General features: G+C 37.4%; 1 protein-coding gene across 7 annotated transcripts in view; it reads left to right on the top strand.

Moving 5' to 3' along the window:
- Positions 1-23,693, top strand: part of tanc2b (tetratricopeptide repeat, ankyrin repeat and coiled-coil containing 2b) — a 236,267-nt gene that overhangs the window by 58,866 nt on the left and 153,708 nt on the right. For all 7 annotated transcript variants that reach the window (XM_055004166.1, XM_055004171.1, XM_055004170.1 and 4 more), the window contains one exon: positions 3,710-3,814. In XM_055004166.1, the coding sequence (XP_054860141.1) occupies positions 3,748-3,814 (67 nt within the window). In that variant the 5' untranslated portion in view covers positions 3,710-3,747. The remainder of the gene's footprint in view (positions 1-3,709; positions 3,815-23,693) is intronic.

The following is a 23,693-nucleotide window of genomic DNA, read 5'->3' as shown; positions in this document are numbered from 1 at the left end:
AAATTGTTAAGGAATTATCGGAATTTTCTTGCTGAAGGTTTTGCAAATTTTCAGAAATTTGGGGAATTTTTTTGCAGAATTTTTGAATTTTTATCAGACAAGGAAACAATATTTTTGGTGCCCGTAAATGAAGACGGCAGGAGGGTTAAGTACATTGAACGGTAAAGATCGGCTCAGTTTCATCCCATCTGACTGTGATACCGTGTCTCGCCGTTTCCTCAGTGTTCCTCTCGGTGTTCTGATCCCGGAAGTCTTCAGACCCCCTCTCAAGGTCTTTGGAGGATTGGAAAAAAAAAAAAAAAAGCCTAAGCAGGGTTGAGGGAGGGGTGAGGAGCTTTCTGAGCGCTTTTCCATGTCCTCCTCTTGGAGGTTTTTTGTGTTTGGGTCTGCAGCCGGCTCCTCAGCTGGAGTTTGTCTGAGGGGCTTTGCTGAGTCACTCCCATCTAATGGAGAACATCTGCTGCCGAGGCATTCTACTAGCAGGACTCACGGAGGAGAAATGTGGGCTGTTGGGGTGTCCGGGGTGGAAGTGGAGTCAGAGAGGGGTAGATGGGGAGGGCAGAGAGGGGCAATTAGAGCGATAGTGAAAGCTACACTGTAAAAAAAAAAAAAAAAAAAGTATTTTCCTTTTGCCTTTTGGTTTGTTTACAGATTTTTCCCTGTTTTGTTAAATTACAGATAATAACTAGTAAACTACCAGAAAAAAATATTAATTTACATGTTAACCCAGAAAATAAAGGATAATGCTATAAATAATGTCTACATAAAACCAAAAAATCCGTATTTTAAAGATAGCAATTTGTTCTTTTACAATGTTTGACCATAAAATTGTACTGTTTGTACTGTGTTTAGGTCAGCAAAAAATGATGAAGAAAAAAATATTAATTTACATGTTAAATTATGTCCACATGGAAAGTCTGTATTTTTACCTGTTTTACTGTATTTAAATCCACTACAAGATATTTATTTTATATATATTTGCCATTTTTTCCCATTTCCTAATATATTTGTTTGATCACCCTTGCTGCCGGATTTTTTGCTTTTTTTTTTTTTTTCCAACTTAAAAACATGTTTTACTGTTTTTGCGAGTAACAGATTTGGTATGTCCCAATGCATAGTATATCAAAGGCAATAAAAATAACAATAATAACAGCAACAATAATAACAATAACAACAACAATAATAATAATAATAATAATAATAATAATAATAATAATAATAATAATAATAATAATAATAATACTAATAATAATAACAACAATAATAATAATATATAGCACAACGAGTTTAGCTCAAAGTGCTTCACATCAAAAAAGAGAATAATATAAAATGGACAGATTTTGTGATTAAACATCGAACAGTAAAAGTAAAATATGCCCAAAAATAGTGGGGTTGTCCTACTAAATGGGGTTACATTTTGCTGTATTTAACAGAGAATGCCTTTCTGGACATTCAGACCTACAATCCTGTTTCCGAAGCTGAAAATACATCACACGTGGTGGAGTTTAAACAAGCCGCTGAGAGCTCAGACAGATGGCAGCTCCTTTCAGACGGATATATGAGCAGGACGGTCAGAGTTCAGGGTGCGGCGTTGTGACAAAGTGGTATCTCCTGATTGTATTCACACTGCAAACACATGCATGTGCTTTGCGAGGGCAGCTGCAGTGCATGCCGAGAGTAAAAAGGGAAAAAGAATGCGACCTAGAGAGCAGCCAGTGAGTTTTCTGTCGCTGTTGTAGCAGCATCAAGTCCTGACCTGAACAAGCACAGAGGCCACTTGTTCTTGCTGAATACAGCGGAGATATTTCCACCTGTGTTTGGTCAGCTTTAAACAGCAGACATGTCAGCGGTACATTAATACACACTGCAGCTTAAGGAGAGGCCATGGTTTAAACTAATGTTGACTCTTGGATTAAAATGACAGAAGAACAGTTCGGAGCCTTCCTGTGTGGGATCTGTTGATCTTTCAATACATCACTTCACTTCCTCCATTGCCAAAGTTAATTTGGACTTTGTTGCTTAACCCTCCTGTTGTCTACATTTACAGGCACCAAAAATATTGTTTCCTTGTCTGTAAAAAATCCAAAAATTCAGCAAAAAAATTCCCCAAATTTATGGAAATTTGCAAAACCTTCAGCAAGAAAATTCCAATAATTCCTTAACAATTTCCCTAAAAAGTTTTATTTTACAAAAATCCTCCAAATCTGGGAAGAAAATTCTTGTAAATATTTTCAAAAAAATGATTAAAAATCTTCCAAAAAATTTCCTGAAGTTTCCCTTAAAAGTTAGATTTTTTAAAAAAATCCCCCAAATTTAATCTTGTAAATATTTTCAAAAAATGAGTAAAAATCTTCCCCCAAAAAATCCTAAAAATATCTAAAGTGATTACATATATATCAGTAAAACTTCTAATATTTTCTTGAAGAGCATTCACATAAAAACCAACCAAAATACAGCGAATTTTGCTGGATTTTGGTTATTTTTTATGTGAATGTTCTTAAGAAACATTTTTAACATTTTTTTTCCACCAAAAAATGTTCAAAGATTTCCCAACAATGTTGAAAATGTGGACATCAGAAGTTTCACTGTGAAAATATATTTTTTTCCCACATTTTCAAACTTTAAAATGGGTCAATTTTGACTCGCAGGACGACATGAGGGTTAAAACAAGTCCCTCCACCTTGAAAATCCAGCAAATTTTGCTGGATTTTGGTTGATTTTTTTGTGAATGTTCTTAAAGAAAATATTAGAAGTTTTACTGATATATATATAATCACTTTAGATATTTTTAGGATTTTTTTGAAAGATTTTTACTCATTTTTTAAAAAATATTTACAAGAATTTTCTTGCCAAATTTGGGGGATTTTTTTAAAACAAAACTTTTAAGGGAAACTTTTAAGGAATTATTGTAATTTTCGTCCTGAAGGTTTTGCGAATTTTCTGAAATTTGGGGAATTTTTTTGCTGAATTTTTGGACTTTTTTCAGACAAGGAAACTATTTTTTGGTGCCTGTAAATGAAGACAACAAGAGGGTTAAGTGTCTTGTTTTCTCCACAACCCAAAGATATTCATTTTAATGTCACAGAATAAGAAAGAAACCAGAAAATATTTAAATTTAAGAAGCTAAAATCAGAGAATTTAGACTTTTTATTCTTTAAAAATCCCTTAAAGCAATTAATCAATTATCGAAATAGTCAGAATTGAGTTTAAAAGCATTCAATGAATCCTTGCAACTCTACTTTTTAATCAATAATTATATTTCTCTCTCCTTTTTTCCCTCTTGTGTCAGTATAATTGTAGAAATGACTCATGCAGCTACAGGAAACAATATTTTTGTTCCCCGTCAGTTATCAATCAGTTAATTCCTACCTTCAAACATCAGGTCGGGCTTCTTCATTTTTATAGGAAGTGTCGTTTAACTGCTGGTGCTTCCTTCTATTGTTTCCTAATTACAAGGAGGCATTTGATCTTGCTCTTTGATGACGTAGATAAGACATGAATGGGATTTCCCACCGCTTCAGTTTTCTGGCCCATTAACTCCTTTTGAAGGCTCTCTGTTTTTTGTTTTTTACTCTCCTGTCTTGAGAATTCTCTCTGATATCCCCAATAATGCTTTTCGCTAATGAATATCCAGTGTTAACAGTGTCGGTCAGGCAGCTGGACGCCCCTCAGAAATGTTAATGTGCATTGTCTCTTCTTCCGCCAACAGATTTTTCTGTAGTCAAGTCCAGGGCATCTGCTGCAGTCATGTTTAGGAACAGCTTGAAGATGCTGCTGACGGGGGGGAAGGCCAACCGCAAGAGTCGCAGCAGTGGTGAGTTGTTTTCTGATGCCAGCCACAAACAATGACGCATCTGCCAGTCAGCACACAGGAGGTGCTGGCTGAGTTCTCCGGGTGTATTTTTAGGAAGCACAAACTGCAGCTCAGGAAATGGAAAGTGTTTGGATTGATAAGATGAACTTGGAGCTCTTCAAGACACGTACAATATGGTTTGACCGATATGTTTATCTGTTTATTTAACCCTCCTGTTGTCCTCATTTACAGGCACCAAAAAATATTGTTTCCTTGTCTGAAAAAAATCCAAAAATTCAGCAAAAAAATTTCTGAAAACTTGCAAAACCTTCAGGAAGAAAATTCCAATAATTCCTTCAAAGTTTCCCTTAAAAGTTTTATTTTTAAAAAAAATCCCCAAATTTGGCAAGAAAATTCTTTTAAATATTTTCAAAAAATGAGTAAAAATCTTCCAAAAAAAATGATAAAAATATCTAAAGTGATTCCATATATATCAGTAAAACTTCTAATATTTTCTTTAATAACATTCACAAACAAATTCGCTGGATTTTGGTTGATTTTTTTGGGAGTGTTCTTAAGAAATATTCTGAACATTTCTTTTTTTCCACCAAAAAATGTTCAAAGATTTCCCAAAAATGTTGAAAATGTGGACATCAGAAGTTTCATTGTGAAAATATATTTTTTTCCACATTTTCAAACTTTAAAACAGGTCAGTTTTGACCCGCAGGACGACAGGAGGGTTAAGGGCGATGCCGACTATTGGTGATCAAGAAAAGCCGATCACCGATATTTGGAACCAGTAAACATTAGAGAACCTGTCACTCATAACTAGGCTTCTTCATTAATGGCTATAACTGATGTAAAATAGAAATATTAGCGATTAAATTAGGACGCTCCTCTCTGTTTATGTGGGATCGACTGAGATTGATCAGTTTATCTCCTGCAGTTTTGTTTTATCACGTTTATTTCCCGTTAAGATCCAGATCTTAAAGCGTTATTATTTATTGTTTTCCAGACTCTGTTTCAGGTTAATCTGTGGTTGCCTTCTAATGTAGCCGCTAGCCGTTAGCATAGCATTAGCCACTATGAGAAGAGCTAATTTCCTGGTTCGTGTTTCAGTTTTTGCTGCTTGAGAGACATTTCTTAGACCACAGAGCTGTCATGGTGCATTTAATTTATCAAGAATTGGTCTATTATTTACCAATACTGATAACTGGAAAAATGTCAAATATCGGCCATGATAATCGACTAGGTCGATAATCGATCTGTCTCTACTTAAAACCAGGGGTTGGAATCTTTGGGCATCTCACGATTCGGTAACGAACATGGTTCAGAGGCTACGATTCGATTATGAAACGATTACCGAGTCATCTTTAACTACTCCGCCAAGGAACACGGCAGAGTTATGTGACGATCGGCATACGTTTGTCTGTGAATCTGTCTGTCTGTCTGTTAGCAACACTTCTCAAGAACTGACTAACGGATTTGGATGAAATTTTCAGGGAAGGTCAGAAATGACACAAGGACCAACTGATAAGATTTTGGCAGTGATGCAGCTTTGTGAGATATAGCGGCCAGCACGGCGTCGCTGTAACCATGACAAGAAGTGAACGCTGTGTCAGTTACCTGCATCAATTCACTCGACCTGCTACATATTTCGGCCATGCAGTTAGGTATTTGTACGCATGCACAACTCACGCCTGTGTTCACGCAAGGTAATTTTTATTTGTTTAGTTTGTGAGTCGATCTATATTAAATGGCCAGATTCTATGTTGCTTGTTGTTGATTTCTGAATACACAAATAGAGGAATGAGCAGCCTTGGCGGAGCACTGCGCTCTCTTAGTGCTTTCCTTGTTTATGTATATTGATACACTTTTTAAAACACACGTTTCTTTTTGTCTCACTGAATAAACATTCATCACTTTGAATTTTTAAAAATAGCACATTTGTAATAAAAGATAAGAGTTGAATTAATCTCCATTATATTTTATTAACCCTCCTGTTGTCTTCATTTACAGGCACCAAAAAATATTGTTTCCTTGTCTGAAAAAATCCAGAAATTCAGCAAAAAAATTCCACAAATTTCAGAAAATTTGCAAAATCATCAGGAAGAAAATTCCAATAATTCCTTAAAAGTTTCCTTAAAAGTTTGATTAAAAAAAAAAAAAAATTGGCAAGAAAATTCCTGTAAATATTTTCAAAAAATGAGTAAAAATCTTCCAGAAAAATCCTAAAAATCAAAACAACCCCAGTTCTCCTGCTCCAAAAGCTTCACCTCCTGTTGTCGAAGCTGAACACCAGTTTTTCTTTGCCTCTTACAGCATGCTACGGTCATGCCATGGTATGCTGCACTGAAGATTTGTGTTTCTTTTATACGTTCTCAACAGGGAATATGTGGTTGTTTAGCCTTGCACAACCGTGACATGTTGTGTCAGCCTTCAGCTCAGCCGGCTCTCTTCACATCATTTCTCCAGCTTCCTACCACCTGCCTGGTGTAGGTTTCACCATTATTTGGTCGCTGGAGGTTTGTTTCGCTACATTGCTGTTCCTTCCTTCATCTAGCAGATAGAAGCCCTGCTGGTTAATGATCACCTCCTGTGCTGTGCCATCAGAGCTGTAATAAAGGCACAATGTTCATTTACTGCTGATGCATACACATCAGTTCCTGCAGCTGTTTTCGCAGTTAGAGATTCCCGCTGCCGCTCCCACTTTTAGCGGTTTGCGTAAAACTTGTAACAAGTTTTCGCATTTTGTTATCGTCATATTTAAGCATGCGTAGTAGGGTGCCAATATCATTCACTGGGTATCTGTGCACTGGAAAAAAAATGCCCCTCTCAAAGCAAGAAATAAAACTTATTTCAAGGAACTTTTACCTTGAAATATGCGAAAAAATCTGCCAATAGAACAAGTGAAAAATGGCTTGGTGAGATTTCTTGAAATAAGATATGATATTTAGAATATTGAGATCTTAAAATTAGCTGGAAAACTTATTTTAAGCTCTATTTTACAAGAATTGTCAAGCTTAAGTGTCTTAAAATAAACCAGACGTTTAAAAAAAAGCAGTTTTTCACTCAAAAATAGATTTTTGCTTTCATGTAACCTCCTGATTTGAGATGTATTAACCCTCCTGTTGACCTCATTTAAGGGCACCAAAAAATATTGTTTCCCTGTCTGAAGAAAATCTTTTAAAAAATCTGCAAAACAATTCTCGCTGGATTTTGTTTAATTTTTGGTTGATTTTTTTAGGACATTTTTAACATTTTTTTTCCACCAAAAAATATTGTTTCCTTGTCTGAAAAAAATCCCAAAATTCAGAAAAAAAAAATTCCCCAAATTTCTGAGAATGTGCAAAACCTTCAGGAAGAAAATTCCAGTAATTCCTTAAAAGTTTCCTTTCAAAGTTTTATTTTTACAAAAATCCCCCAAATTTGGCAAGAAAATTCTTGTAAATATTTTCAACAAATGAGTAAAAATCTTCCAAAAAACCCCTAAAAATATCTAAAATAATTCCATATATATTAGCAAAAGTTCTAATATGCCTCTAATATACCAAAATCCAGCGAATTTCGCTGGATTTTGGTTGATATTTTGTGTGAATGTTCTTAAGAAACATTTTTAACATTTCTTTTATTTCCACCAAAAAATGTTCAGAAATTTCCCGAAAATGTGGACATCAGAAGTTTCACTGTGAAAATGTATTTTTTTCCCACATTTTCTAACTTTAAAACGGGTCAATTTGACCCGCAGGACGACACGAGGGTTAAACTTGCGTAGTCGGGTGCCAATATCATTCACAGGGTATCTGTGAGCCCTGCAAGGTATTAAAAAGCCTTAAATTTCATTCACAGAGGTCATGAATATTTCCTCTTGCCTGGGAGTAACACCAGTTATCTTTTTTTAGTGCCACTTGGAGGAAACGGGGCCTTTGATGTGGTGGATAATCCCAGCCAAAAGCAACACTTGGGATAGTTTGCGCTGCTCATTTTGTAAAAGTACAGTTGCTCTTATTTGATTCTAATAACTTTCAGGTTATTGCCGGGGAAATCTCACAACCTCCACTCTCTTAACCGTCTCCCCAGGACAGGCGCTTTATTGCTGTGTGAAAATTTGCATTCTAAGGGCCTTTTGTCCAGTTGGAAGGATTAATTTTGTAAAGCCTGAAATAACCCCTCGAACTTTAATGGAGCTGTTTATGAAAAATCCATACGAGTACAGCGACTGCTTATTACAACTGCCATCACTGTGACATTTTTCTCACGGCTGACTTGCATTTTTTATTAACTTTAGAATATTAAATCTCTCATTTTTAGCTGCATTAATCAAGACGTGGAACTGAGACAAAAACGAGACACAAAATGACAAAACGAGACACAAAATGACAAAAACGAGACACAAAATGACAAAAACGAGACACAAAATGACAAAAACAAGACACAAATTGACAAAAACAAAACATGAAACGACAAAACCTAGACACAAAATGACGAAAATGAGACACAAAATGACCAAAACGAAACATGAAACGACAACACCTAGACACAAAATGACCAAAACGAAACATGAAACGACAACACCTAGACACAAAATGAAAAAAACGAGACAGAAAACAACAAAACGAGCCACAAAATGACAAAAACGAGAGAAAACAACAAAACCAAGACACAAAATGACAAAAACAAGACTTGAAACCACAAAACTTAGACACAAAATGACAAAAGCGAGACAGAAAACGACAAAACCGAGACAAAGTAACAAAACGAGACACAAAATGACAAAAACGAGACGGAAAACGACAAAACCGAGACAAAGTAACAAAACAAGACACAAAATGACAAAACAAGACATGAAACGACAAAACCGAGACACAAAATGACAAAACCGAGACACAAAATGACAAAAACGAGACACAAAATGACAAAAACAAGACATGAAATGACAAAACTTAGACACAAAATGACAAAAGCGAGACAGAAAATGACAAAACTGAGACAGAAAGCAACCAGCCAACTAAAGCAGAAGTGCTTGTCAACTAATTCCTGGTATTTATTTACTGACGTCCTTCACTGCGAGGCCTCCTGTCTGACAGACTTACCTCCGCTCTGCCTTCAGTGTGTTTGTGTATTTATGTGTGAAGTGCAGAGGAGACCAAGCAGTGGTGCATGACTAGAGTACCCTCCAGTGTTTTCATATCTGTTGCTGTCACTTTGCAGGGAATGCGCTCGTCCCAGTACAAGTGCCGCTCCTGCAATCTGTCTCCTCAACTTTAACAGCTGTATCCTGCAGTTTCCTCCAGTTTGTGGCGCTATAATGTGCATCCTTTAAAAGAAGCATGCCTGCATTGACACCATTGCCATTTAAACACATAATTTACCCTTATTTAAGACGTGCCTGCGCATATCCTATTTGGGGTTTTTAAGAAGCCACTCCATCACTTTCAAGGACAGAAGAAGGACCCTGACTTATCAGTGTGTGACAGACAGGGGGCGCTGTAAACCCACATCTCATTTTATTATTGTTTAGCTAATTAGAAGGTGGTTGTTATTAAATTCGGACGGTTATTTAGTTGGCATTTTAGTGATTTTCAGTCATTTGTTATTAAAAACCGAGACACAAAATGACAAAACGAGACACAAAATGACAATAACGAGACAGAAAATGACAAAACCGGGACACAAAATGACAAAAATGAGACACGAAACGACAAAACCGAGACACAAAATGACAAAACGAGATACAAAATGACAAAAGCGAGACAGAAGACGACAAAAGCGAGACACAAAATGACAAAACGAGATGCAAAATGACAAAACGAGACACAAAATGACAAAAATGAGACACAAATTGACAAAAACAAAACATGAAACGACAACATCTAGACACAAAATGACAAAAGCGAGACAGAAAACGACAAAACCGAGACACAAAATGACAGTAACGAGACAGAAAACGCCAAAACGAGATACAAAATGGCAAAAACAAAACACAAAATGAAAAAAACGAGACACAAACTGACAAAAACGAGACACGACATGATGAAATGAGACACCAAATGACAAAACAAGACATGAAACGACAACACCGAGACACAAAACGCCAAAACGAGACACGAAATGACAAAAATGAGACACAAAATGACCAAAATGATACACAAAATGTGGAGCAGGTCATGTGATCTGGAATTAACACACTTCCTTGAGAGGTGTTTTTGTAATGGGGAACTTAGTGGAAAGTGATTTCTCAGGTACAGATACAGTTAGTTATTTTTCATATAAAATGTGATATATTGCTAAAAATTAAATATCTGTCATGATTATCTGAGCTTAATGAAAAGAACACAATCAGAACTATTTGTGAGCGCTGTAAAGCCACATCCCTCTCCTGCTGAGAAACACTCGGCTCAAAGGAAGGACTCGTCACCCTGAAAAGAGCTCCTCTGTGTGGCTGCTGAAACTGTGGGTTCAGATGGGAGATGGGGAGATGAGATGATCGTCCTCCGTGTTTGATGCCGTTACAAGGCGGCTTCTGGCTCCGGGAACGCCGGCGCTCCGAGGGGGGAACGGAGCCGCTAATCTGAAGACAACAGATGAGCCTGCTGTCCCTTGATCTGCACTGGAGAAAGTGTTTGAACCCCAAGTTGCTAAGCTGGTGAATGGCAGTTTTTAAATTGAATAACACAGATAAGCCGCTGTGATTGCGACGAGGCTGGATTTTAGGAATCTGTGGAGGAGAGTGGGTGTTATCTGTCAGGGAGGCAACATCGTGTTGTCCTCAGACACCGTCATTAACAGTTGAATCAGTCGTTAACTTCGTTCCTCTCAGTCCGAACCTCTGTGATTAATCAGATGCAATTCAAGATGTGAATGTTCGCCCTAACAGTCAAGCTATTTCAACAAAAATACACACGAGTCTTTCATTAGGACAGATTTTAACTGCTACGTAAAGCTTTCTTTGTGACAGAGCAGCAAAAAACGGAAATGGAAAAACTGAAACACAAAATGACAAAAATGAGGCACGAAACGACAAAACTGAGACACAAAATGACAAAACAAGATACAGAATGACAAAAGCGAGACAAAGACAACAAAACCGAGACACAAAATGACAAAACAAGATACAAAATGATAAAAGCGAGACACAAAACGACAAACGAGACATAAAATGACAAAAAAAGACAGGAAATGACAAAACCGAGACACAAAATGGCAATACCAGGACAGAAAACGACAAAACCGAGACACAAAATGACAAAACAAGATACAGAATGACAAAAGCGAGACAGAAGACGACAAAACCGAGACACAAAATGACAAAACAAGATACAAAATGATAAAAGCGAGACACAAAACGACAAACGAGACATAAAATGACAAAAAAAGACAGGAAATGACAAAACCGAGACACAAAATGGCAATACCAGGACAGAAAACGACAAAACCGAGACACAAAATGACAAAACAAGATACAAAATGACAATAACGAGACAGAAAACGACAATACTGAGACACAAAGTGACAAAAATGAGACACAAATTGACAAAAACGACTGTATTTCAGAAATCTGTGGAGGAGGACGGGCGTGATCTCTCAGGGAGGCGGCATTGTGTTGTCTTCAGACGCCGTCATTAATAGTTGAGTCTTCGTTCCTCTCAGTCCGAACCTCTCTGATTAATCAGATGCAGTTCAAGATGTGAATGTTCGCCCTAACAGTCAAGCTATTTCAACAAAAATACACAGGAGTCTTTGGCGAGGACACAGAGCAGATTTTAACCGCTACGTAAAGCTTTCTTTGTGACACAGCAGCAAAAAAGTGAGATGGAAAACGTCATCTCATGCTCGCACATATTCCAGTGTTTATCTCTCGCTGCCACATGAACTAAAACCGGAGGCGTGTGGAGGAGTTTGTTTCATTTTTGTGGTGTTTTGGTAAAAATTCTGACTGCCGCTGCCTTCTTGCTCCCATCAGGAGGTGGAAGTGGGTCTAGACTTGAAGCAAAGTCAACAGCCTGACACTGCAATTACAGTTTATGGCTGATGAGAAAATGAGGAATGGGGTTGGAAGGCTGTACAGGAGCGGAGTCAAACTCATCTTAGTTCAGGTTCCACATTCAGCCCAGTCTGATCTCCAGTGGACCAGACCAGTAAAATTACAGCATAATAACCTAGAAATAACCATAACTCCTAATTTTTCCTTTGTTTTAGTGCAAAAAAATACATTCTGAAAATGTTCACATTTAAGGAATTATCTTTTTACAAAACATTATGAACAACCTGAAGTTTCTTGAGGAAAATAAGTTCAGTTATGCTCTGGTTTTACTGGTCCGGCTCACTTCACATCAAATTGGGCTGAATGTAGAACCTGAACTAAGTTTGACACCTCTGATGTAGTGGAATACTTGAAAAGCATTTATGGCAGTTTAACGAGGCCAAAAGTCATGATGTTACACTTGGTATTCTATTTTAATGTACAAAAAAGCTGAGGAGTAAGTATATATTAAATAGTCCAAGATGTTTTAAATGAACTCAAACTGAACATGTAAAAGTCACAGCTGTGAGACAAAGACTTCACTTGAAATTACCCAGCGCCAGCGGGCTTTTATCTGCAGCTTAAGACTGACAATAAGTGCATTTACACTGCATTAGGCCGGGCTGTTGTGTCACTCCTTTTTTGCTCGTGCCTTCGAGCTCAAAGCATGTTTGCTGATCTGATGATCTCTAATTAGATTTCTCAACCACTGTGGAAAATGAGCCATCAATTAGAGTGCTGTAATTAGAGGGACCGATTTGATTCCTGTCAAGCACCTGCTGCCTTCAGACTTGTCAAGTTACTGGAACTGGAGGGGAAACATGGCAGCGTTTGTGCCAGAAGATGAAATGAAAGGGATGAATCATGTCATGTTAAAGAAAATCTAATGAGATTTTTAGCCAGTTTTAAGATTTCTGAGTAAGTATATCTTTTGAATCCTCTCCAATAACAGCTAGAATGACTCTTCAGTATCAAACAAATGACAGAAGAACAACAGGTTGGCACGAGTGTCTGACAAGAGAGTCTTTTCCAATTCACACAGGCTGGTTTGAATCTGCCAGAATGAGATGTACAACCATCATTCACACACATGAAGAGCTCAGTGTTGGCTTTGAGTACATACAAACTGAACAGATTACACTGTGGGCTTGGTTCAGTTAGACTTTGGTGCATTCAGCTGATTAATTAGCTTCGACTGGGCCACCATGAAAGTTGTCAATCGAACTCCGGTGCAGACTAAACAGCAGGATTAAAGCCGCCGGAATAGGAGGGTTCTCCGTAAGGCCCAGACAATTAATCGATTTCAAATGAAGTCGCAATTGGAAACAGTGCGATTAGCAAATTGCTAAGGCTGGATTGTAGGTTATGTGAGGTGTGGTTATTAAATAAAAGGAACAACAACGTTATGCAATTTCGTTTAATTCAGGCAAATTGAAATTTCCAGGAGTTGTTTACGCTCGCGCATTGATCAATGTACTTTGTGGTTCGGCTGACATGAGCTCATCTCATTATTTAATAGCCAAAGTGTCGTGTCGGTGGTTTTACACGTTCATGCAGCCTCCTCGTGTGACAGTCACGCTTTCGATGCGCTATCACATGTTTTAAATCTGTTACACTGTGAATATTGAGCTGGAGTTTGCCAGAAAAATTGTAATTAGACATTTTCCTCCAAGTCCTTCAGGCCTCGTCTCGGTCCAAAGCAGACTGTGGTGTGGAAGGACCGTGTGAGGACATGCATGATCACAGCACAAGCTAAACTGTTATCAAATCTATCCGCTGATCGTGAGCCGTTATGAAAGGATCTGCCTCGGAGGTATAAACAACATATAGCTGTTATTTATACAAGATTGCACTCATGCGTGGCCTGCACTGATGTGTGATGCAAGATGGTCACGCACGAGTGCTGGAATTCTGCCTGAGCCAACAAAAAAGGTGAAAACGAGACGATACGGAGGTGTGTGAGCTGAAAGACACACAATGTGGCTTAAAAATCTCCAATTTCGACCCATTTCTGAGGTGAATACTGAAAATTAATGCTACAATCAGCACAAGGGGCGATAAGTAACACACAACTTGCATAACTGGCTGTCAGTCTCTGGAGATTAGATTTCCCCACGCGTGTGTCTAGTGATGATGATGCAGGATGACAATCACTAAAACTGTGTATTCAGTGAGCTGTCAGTCCACATGACTTCATGCTTGCAGCTCTTGGGTTTGCTTGTGCAAAGTCAGTGGGAGTGTGAACCGGACCACAGTTTAAACTTAGTTTTTATCCATGCTTTGGACCACATGAGCCGGAACATTCGTGACAACGTGTCTCATAAGACGACACACTGAAGCAGTTGTCTTAGTACAGGAGAGTCAAACTCATCTTAGTCCAGGTTCCACATTCAGCCCAATTTGATGTCAAGTAACCTGGACCAGTAAAACCACAGCATAATAACCTATAAATAACCACAACTCCAAATGTTTCCTTTGTTTTCCTGCAAAAAAGTACGTTCTGAAAATGTTCAAATTTAAGGGATTATCTTCTTACAAAACATCAAGAACAACCTCAAATTTATTAAGAAAAATAAATTCAACTTTAGCAACGTTCATCCTCAGTTTATCATTTCCACATTACAACTTTCAGATCACAGAGTGTCTACAAAGGAACACAACATTTAGTCACAGCTATCTGGAACTGAAAAATATAGTATTTTACTTTATGATCAAAACAACAAAAGTCAGACAAAAAAAAGGACAAAAAAACAAGACAAAATATTACAAAAACGAGAAACAAAATGACAATAAATGAGACAAACGACACGAAACAAAACATAAAGAGACAAAAATTAGACAAAAAATGTTTCAAAACAACAAAATAATGGACAAGCGACGAGACAAAAATGACAAAAGTGAGAAACAAAACGACAAGAAAATGTACAAATGACACAAGCGAGACAAAAAAAACACAAAACGCCACAAATGGGAGACAAACGTCAAAAGTCAGACAAAAAAAGACAAAAGCAACAAAACAAGACAAAATATTACAGAAATGAGACACAAAATAACAATCTAGTATTTTACTTTATGATCGAAACAACTTGTCATGGTCTAGAAATTAGTTTAAATTTATAGTTTTACAAGTTTAGAATTTGCAGTTAATGTCTTCTCTGGAATTTTTACACTTTACAAAGTCAGACCAGACTGGACCCTCTGGAGGGCCGGTTTTGGCCCGCAGCCGCATGTTTGACACCCCTGCTATACATGCTAATTATAAAACTTCTTCGCTATGTTCAACATTTAATGGGTTAAAAAGACAAATGTTGTGCAACTGGACCATGTTGTGGTGTAGTTTGTGATGGACTAATATAATAGTCTAGAAACGTCTAATATTAAATGTGTGATTTATGAGCAATTCTTCACTCAGACTCTGATCTCAGAATCAACACTTATGTCCAGATCTAGTTAGCGGACAATTTGCATAACCCTTTCATCCATTATTTAGTTCATTTTTGTGTTTGCGTGTGTATTTATGATTTTATCTGCTGAGTAGTCGGTGTACTTTAAGATCTAATAAATGCATTGGATAAAAATGTATATGCAGATGCTGCACATTTTCATATATATTGCTACTTAAATGCAAAGCAAGCCGTTGAATATCCAGTAAACATTAGCGACTGCGTAGGAATAAATCGTCTGGTCCTGTAGAATATTATCAGATGGATGTAAGAGGCTGTAGGAGGGGCGGTGGCGGCGGTAGCTTAACATGAGCAGATCCTGGCTGATCTCCACAGAGCGACAGATTGGAACCTACTGCTCCACAGAATGTGCCCTTCCTTCCTGTATAATGCACCCGGGGAAAAAACTGAATGGAGTGATTTCAGTGAACCAGGTCCTGTTAACATGCGGGAACATCGTCCTCCTGCAGAGGGATGTCATATGTGGCCCTCCACCGGCTCCATTCATAACAGATTGGAAAATGTCAAGGTTGCTGTGGTCGTCGAACCAAATACTGTGAATATTTTGGACTGTAATTTTGGTTAGTCTGACTTATACCAGATTTTTGGGGCTGTTCTTGATTTTACGGCGCAATAAATTCTGATGTTAATATATCAGCTGACAGTGTTTATATACAATATTGTTCAAAAGTTTGGGGTCACTCAGGAAATTCCATGTTTCCCATGAAAATTCCCACTTTCCCACTCAAATTTCGCTGCATGAAAAACAATTTTTAAAATTTGAATCTCCAAAAGTACTGGATATATCAAGCCAAATGTTTTACAAATGTCTTTATAAACTTCCTTATTTATGGCATAAAATTTTCAGGTAAATTGGAGAACTTGAGTAGAATTATAAGAGCTGAAAACCAAAAATTATTCAATTTACAATGATACAAGTAGAGCAAACGCCAATATTATTTGCAGTTTTCACTCACCAAAATGATTGAAATGATTAATCAGTTGTTGGACTAGTAGCAGCAAATCGACTAATCGTTTCAGCTCTGCCTATTTTCTGTTCACCAGAGATTTTCTGTTGCATCGTTTTCCTGATCTCTGACTGTTGTAAACTTCTTTTTCTCTCTCTCTGTAGTACTAGCTTCCATATGTCTGAATTCACTTTAAATGTGAACATTCAGCTGCTGTATAAACCCAGACTGTAGCCAGCACGGCACACAAATGAATCCGTGAATCAATGTGTCGCACAGCTGCCGCAAGGAGCGTTGACCTTTGGTTACCGAGAACAACAGTCTGATGTCTGCGACCTTCTTTAGCTTCTCTGCAACTCGTCATTTCTCTTTCTTCCTTCAGCTGTTGACATTCTGAGGCGCCTTTTATGCAGCGTTCACTGAGCAACCACTACAAAACTGTCTGCCGGGGTAAAGTTGCTGCATCAAGAGTGTCTTCTCAGTACGAGACTCCTTCTTATGAAGATGTATGCACGGACGTAATCTGTTTTCCTCATCAGAGCTCCACAGATAAAGTGTTTACGAAGCTGTCAGAAAGTGCTTTTCTTGTTGCTCTTCACTTGCTCTCCTTCCTCTGAGGCTTGTCTTGTGCATTTCCCCGCTCAGAAAGCTCATTATCATTTTATGAAGTCTGTTGCAAAACTCAGGATGGAGCCGGGCTGTGAAGGTTTCATTAGCGGTGACACGAGTGGTCCTGGCTTCCTTTAGCTTTCCTCATCAGCTGCTCCCTGAACACCCCATAACAGGACAAGCTGGACTAAAGGGGTCAGAGACGATATAACCGGAGTCGATCGGGTGGGCGACACGAGGCCCTGAAGCTGCCAACCCAATCAGCCGGCCACCTGTGACCCCCGTCGCCAGGTAGCCATGGCGACGACACTGTGGCAAAGCTGAAAAAGTGTGCTGCACTGGAAAAAATGCTCCTCTCAAAACAAGAAAAAAAAACTTATTTCAAGCAACTTTTACCTTGAAATAAGTGAAAATATCTGCCAATAAAACAAGTGAAAAATGCCTTGATCAGATTTATTGAAATAAGATATGATATTTAGAATATTGAGATCTTAAAATTAGCTGGGAAAACTTATTTTAAGCTATATTTTACCAGGATTGTCAAGCTTAGGTGTCTTAAAATAAGCCAGATATGCTTAAAAAAATAGCAGTTTTTCACTCAAAAATAGATTTTCGCTTCCATGTAACCTACTCATTTGAGGTGTATTAACCCTCCTGTTGTCCTCATTTATGGGCACCAAAAAATATTGTTTCCTTGTCTGAAAAAAATCCAAAAATCAGCAAAAAAATTCCCCAAATTTCTGAAAATTTACAAAACCTTCAGTAAGAAAACTCCAATAATTCCTGAAAAGTTTCCCTTAAAAGTTTTATTTTACAAAAATCCCCCAAATTTGGCAAGAAAATTCTTGTAAATATTTTTCAAAAAATGAGTAAAAATCTTCCAAAAAAAATCCTAAAAATATCTAAAGCGATTCCATATATATCAGTAAAACTTTTAATATTTTCTTTCAGAACATTCACAAAAAAATCAACCAAATCCAGTGAAATTTGCTGGATTTTGGTTGATTTTTTTCTGAATGTTATTAAGAAACATTTCTAACATTTCTTTTTTTCCACCAAAAATGTTCAAAGATTTCCCAAAAATGTTGAAAATGTGGACATCAGAAGTTTCACTGTAAAAATATGTTTTTTTCCCCCACATTTTCAAACTTTAAAACGGGTTAATTTTGACCTGCAGGACGACACGAGGGTTAAACTTATTTTGAGTTTTCTTGTAAAATTCAACTCAAAACAAGGTAATTTCAAGATTGTTTGTCTTAACAAGATATTTAAGATGCATTGTCTTAAAACAAGTCCCTCCATCTGCTGAAATGTGTCTTGTTAAGTGAATTTATCTTAAATCCAGTGGGATGAGGCATTGTGACTAAAAATAAGACAAACAGACTTGGTAAGATTTAGAGTTTTTGCAGTGTGAAGGTCAAAGACAGTTCAGAGTGTAGGCAGACTGCTGAGAGGGCAGGGGTCTGAGAGATGATGTGCCCAAAGTGTCAGCGCTGGCACTCGGCTATCTCGTGGAGTGTAGGAGGCACTTATGGGCCCATCATTACGGTTCAGCGGAGCCACTTGATGCACATGCCGCCCTTGTCATGCGCCTTCACTGAATGACCTCCTTTAAGTCCTTCAGGCTCCAGAATGTGACAGACTGAAACGTCTTCTGCAGTCTTTTACCAGAGTCTTGGTGAGGGCAGGAAAACTGAGCACGACCTTCCACTAACTTCTCTCCACTACTCTATGTGCATTTAGTTCTGGTTCTGCTCTACAGTGTGCATTGCAATTAGACAGTTATGTGGCTTTTTCTGGAGAAAATCAAAGAATTCTGTCTTTACTATACGTCACACAAATATGCTATTGATCGACTGTTTTATTTTTAGCGGTGGTATCGATGCCGATTATTGGTGGGTCAGTATATAATTGCGGGACTTTTTTTTATCATAACAAAACCTAACACCACATGGTATTTTAGAGAAATATTCTTCTAAATATTGTATATACAATTGAGTAAAATTGAAATTGAAAGTTATTTCTAAAGATATTGTAGTAAACTTGTTGACTACTTTATATTAACCTTCGTGTCGTCCTGCAGGTCAAAATTAACCCGTTTTAAAGTTTGAACATGTGGGAAAAAATATATATATTTTCACAGTGAAACTTCTGATGTCCACATTTTCAACATTTTTGGGAAATCTTTGAACATTTTTTGGTGGAAAGAAAGAAATGTTAAAAATGTTTTTTAAGAACATTCACAAAAAAACCATGAATCATTGATTTTTTTGTGAATGTTCTTAAAGAAAATATTAGAAGTTTTACAGATATATATGGAATCACTTTAGATATTTTTAGAATTTTTTTGGGAAGATTTTTACTAATTTTTAAAAAAAATTGTTACAAGAATTTTCTTGCCAAATTTGGGGGATTTTTAAAAAAAAAAAAAATAGAACTTTTAAATAATTATTGGAATTTTCTTCCTGAAGGTTTTGCCCATTTTCGGAAATTTGGGGATTTTTTTGCTGAGTTTTTGGATTTTTTTCACAAGGAAGCAATATTTTTTGTTACCCGTAAATGAGGACAACAGGAGGGTTAAATAATTCAGAAAGCCTTGGAGTCTGGCCAGTCTGCTCTTCAGGAGGAAATGACATCATGTGGAGCAGGTCATGTGATCTGGAATTAACACACTTCCTTGAGAGGTGTTTTTGGAATGGGGAACTTAGTGGAAAGTGATTTCTCGGACACAGATTTCCATATAAAATTTGATATATTGCCAAAAAATAAATATCTGTCATGATTATCTCAACCTAATATAAATAACACAATCCAAACTGTTTCTGAATCAGCTCACTTTACTTTTGTTTAGCTAATTAGAAGGTGGTTGGTATTAAATTCAGACGGTTATTTAGTTGATATTTGAGTAATATCCAGTCATTTTTGATTAATAAATGATCGTTTCCCAAAGAAATAAGTATGGAATTTGTAAACAGCATGTGATAGCAGAGAACCTGTCATTCATAACTAGGGTTCTTCTTTAATAATGGTGACTATAACTGAATATGTAAAATAGAAATAGAAGCGACTGAATTGTTTATGTGGGATCAGTTTTTCTGCTTCAGTTACATCTGCTGTTCTTATATTTTCTTAATCATTCACTGTTCTACCACTTTTATTGTTCACTAAGGTCCATATCTTCAAGCTTTATTGATTATTGTTTTCCAGACTCTGTTTCAGGTTAATCTTTGACTGCCTTATAACTTAGCTGCTAGACGTTAGCATCGCCTTAGCCACTGTGAGGGAAGCTCATTTCCTTGTTTGTGTTTCTTGTTCAGTTTTTGCTGCTTGAGAGATTTTTTTTGAGGCCACAGAGTGACGACTGGCCGATAGTAGAGGCTCCATCAGACCTGAAGTAACACATTTAATTTATCAATAATCGGTCAATATAATCACCGATACAGATAACGGGGAAAAATGCCAAATATCGTGCACGATAATCGGCCTATCCATAAGATATATCTGAGGTTGCCATGAACTCTGCTGCCTCATCTCTTTTGTCCAAGAGAACCAAAAATAAACATGCAAACAAAAGCCCATAATGTTTTAAACAATCACATACCTTGATAAAAAGATTCAAATTGTGCTTACTGAACATTATATATTGAAAAATCTAGAAATCAAGTACTACTTCTGTGAAGATTGAAGATTCAGCCACACATATCTGTGCTTGGGTGAAAGCCTTATGTGAGTGAAATGTGAGCTTGAAGTCTCTCCATGTGTTTTTTTTTAAACTATTTTTATATGCATTCTCAATTTGCACATAAATTGAGCTGAAATATTGAGAATTAGAAAATTAGAAATATCACAAGGTATTTTTTTTGGCTGAGTTGTTTCACTGATATGAGCACATTATGAGACAGACTTAGCGTATGAATCATGAAGTGTATGAAGTATGTTTCTAAAAGGTCTACTGAAGCCTCTGCTGGAAAGCGCTAAAAATAACAGCGGACCAGAACATCAGAAAAGTGTGAAGATTGTGACCTTTCAAAACAAACATAAGTGGCATGTTTTCACCGTTTTTTCTGCGTGGTTTTTCACTGCTTTGAATTGTGCTCTCATAATTACATCATCTTGTTGTGGCCTCTTATTCGGTAATAGTTTAATGGAAGCTGGCCGGAGAATTAGCACCACAAGCTTTTTATCTCAAAGAACCAACTGCTGACGTTCTCATAATGGAAGTGTGTGAAAACTTACTCTAATTTGCATTTTATTGTGCTGATTTGCTGTGGCTAAAGTCTGCAGTACATTTGAATGTTAATCTGGTTACTGTCTTAGCATCCTGAGACACTGGAGCACAACAGAGACATAATCAGTGTTTGGTGATCCAATTGTGCATTTTCTTCCATAAAAAATTACCTTTTTATTTTAATTTTATCCTTTAATTTGTCTGCTGTATGTATGCAGCCTGCTTTAAAGGTCCCACATTTGCCCTTTTTTCAGCAAATTAATGAAATTCTCACATTTCAACAATGTGTTTTTAAATTTTTCAACTCAAAATACTATAAAATGATTGATTTTGCTATGATTCTTGGTTTGTAAACCTTTTCTAAATGGGTTTTTCCGGTGTTTGTGGCTTTAAATACAACTGCGCTGCTCCTAGCCACGCCCCCTTCAGGAAGAAAACTTTCTGTGTTTGTTGTTGACAGCATAGAGTACAACAAGCAACTGCTCAGCAGATTATTTTACATGAAAATATCACCAAATTTACAACACAGCCGTTTTCTTTACCTCAAGTGTTTATGGTGAGTTTGTCAGACAACGTTTGCAGTTCTAAGATCAGTTTTTTAGCTGTGCAAAGTTACAGGTTTGCTACAAAGTAGTCTTAACGAGCTATTGCAGTTTCATACCTGTTCTATTTTTTGACAACAGAAGCAGAAAAATATGTAAATGAGAACAGCTTTATTGGGAATTTGAATGTACAAAAATAAAGTACATGTGAGCACAGAGAGCAGGAGAGAAGTAAACACTTGTAAACAGTGGCTGAGTTTTGGCTACACAGTATCCTATGCCAAGTCATTATTACTCCACCAAGGAACGTGGCAGAGTTATGTGACGATCGCCGTACGTTTGTCTGTCTGTCTGTCTGTCTGTTAGTAACATTACTCAAAAACGGAAGAAATGATTTGGATGAAATTTTCAGGGAAGGTCAGAAATGACACAAGGACCAGCTGATCAGATTTTGGCAGTGATGCGGCTTATAGTCTGGATCCACGGATTTGTTAATAAATTCTCACTGTCTTGTAAAGCTGAGAGGCTATCCTCACAGCTGTTATTTTATGCTTCCAAGCTTTTAGGACATACAAAACACAATAAAAATGGATTTTCACTATATGGAACCTTAAAAGGATGCTGTGAAGACTGTATAGTTATTGCTAACTGCTGTAAAAAAAAAAAAAACACACAATACAGTGAAGTGCATTCTTTGCCATGATAAGCAGTACTCACGGCTGCCGATGGTACTCAGCCGCACATTGTTCCCTTTGTATCGCCATCGTCACAATAATCAGTGAAGCACATCCTCTTGTGGCTTTTTGCTTTAGTACACTCAGATGTGTGAAAGATGGCATGAATCATGTCTGTTTGTCGAGCCACTAGTCTGCCTTCTGTACTCGGCAGCTTGATTGCCATTATAAGTCTGTTTCAAAGGCCTGATGCTTGTCTAAAATCGGTACATGAAAGACTCCTAACGCCACCCTCAGCAGGGTCTCGAAATATCCCACGGACAAGTAGTTTGACGGCTGCTCTCGCAATATTCTGAGTAATTTCACTGGCTGTGTTGAGGCACGGTGACATTTAAAGGGAGACCAGCACAAGAGTCCGTGGCTCTGAGTCTTTCTGTGCAGCTCTTTTGTAAGGGGAGCCGTGTGATCCGGTTCTAGCAGTAGGGAGTGGGCAACATGATGCGTGGGTAAAAAAGCGTTGGTCTAACCTCTCCTCCATCTCTGATCACAACCTCAATAGCGGTAACTCGATGTGTCCATTTCCCTTCCTATGCTCTACTCACTTCCCTGCTTTCCCTGTATGGCCTTTTCCTCCTTTTCATTTCCTTTCTTTCCACCAGATGCTTTATTCCGGACCAGTGTTGGTTCTCCCAGAGTTCATGTTGATATCTTCACGAAGAGGACATGTTAATGGCTGAAGGGTGACTGATATTTAGCAGCTGGTGTTACTGTGACCTAGATACAGCGTCCTTTAAGTGGCAGAAGTAATGCTGGCATTGTGTGTTACGGTCATTGAAAGTGATAGACCTTGAACATGGAAACTGTGAGTTCATTCATGCATGTTTCTGAGTAAGTGCTTTCTGTGAATTGCTGTGAACCGTGTCTTATAACAGCAGGAAACATGACTTTTCAATGATTATGAACATGAAACCAAAGTAAAAACCTCTATTCTTGTTCGCACACAGTCTTACATGTATTTAATCCAAGGAGCTTCAATAAAATCAGCTGGACTTCTCTTCTAGGTTCTTGAAGATGTTTCAACTCTCACCCAAGAGGTTTCTTCAGTTCTATCTGAGTCCAGAACCTTCAAGGACCTAAAAGAGAAATCTGTTTCCTTTTTACGGAAGCTCCTAGGATTGCTAAGATCTAGATGACTGAAAATCTCCACAGACAAACGTGTACTTAATGAATATTTTTGACTGATTAGCTTAAGACTGGAACTAATCAACTATTTTATTCTGATCCTTATTTGTTTTAAGACAGGAAAAGTTTCATAAACTATACAAAAATACAGACAAATGTGTATTTAATATTTATTTTTGATTGATTGGTTGAGGACTGGAACTAATCAACCATCTTTCAAAATCAATTATT

The sequence above is a fragment of the Amphiprion ocellaris genome, chromosome 18 (genome assembly GCF_022539595.1).
Source record: "Amphiprion ocellaris isolate individual 3 ecotype Okinawa chromosome 18, ASM2253959v1, whole genome shotgun sequence".
NCBI lineage: Eukaryota > Metazoa > Chordata > Actinopteri > Pomacentridae > Amphiprion > Amphiprion ocellaris.
The sequence above is the reverse complement of the archived record's forward strand: the minus strand, read 5'-3'. Positions and strand labels throughout refer to the sequence as shown.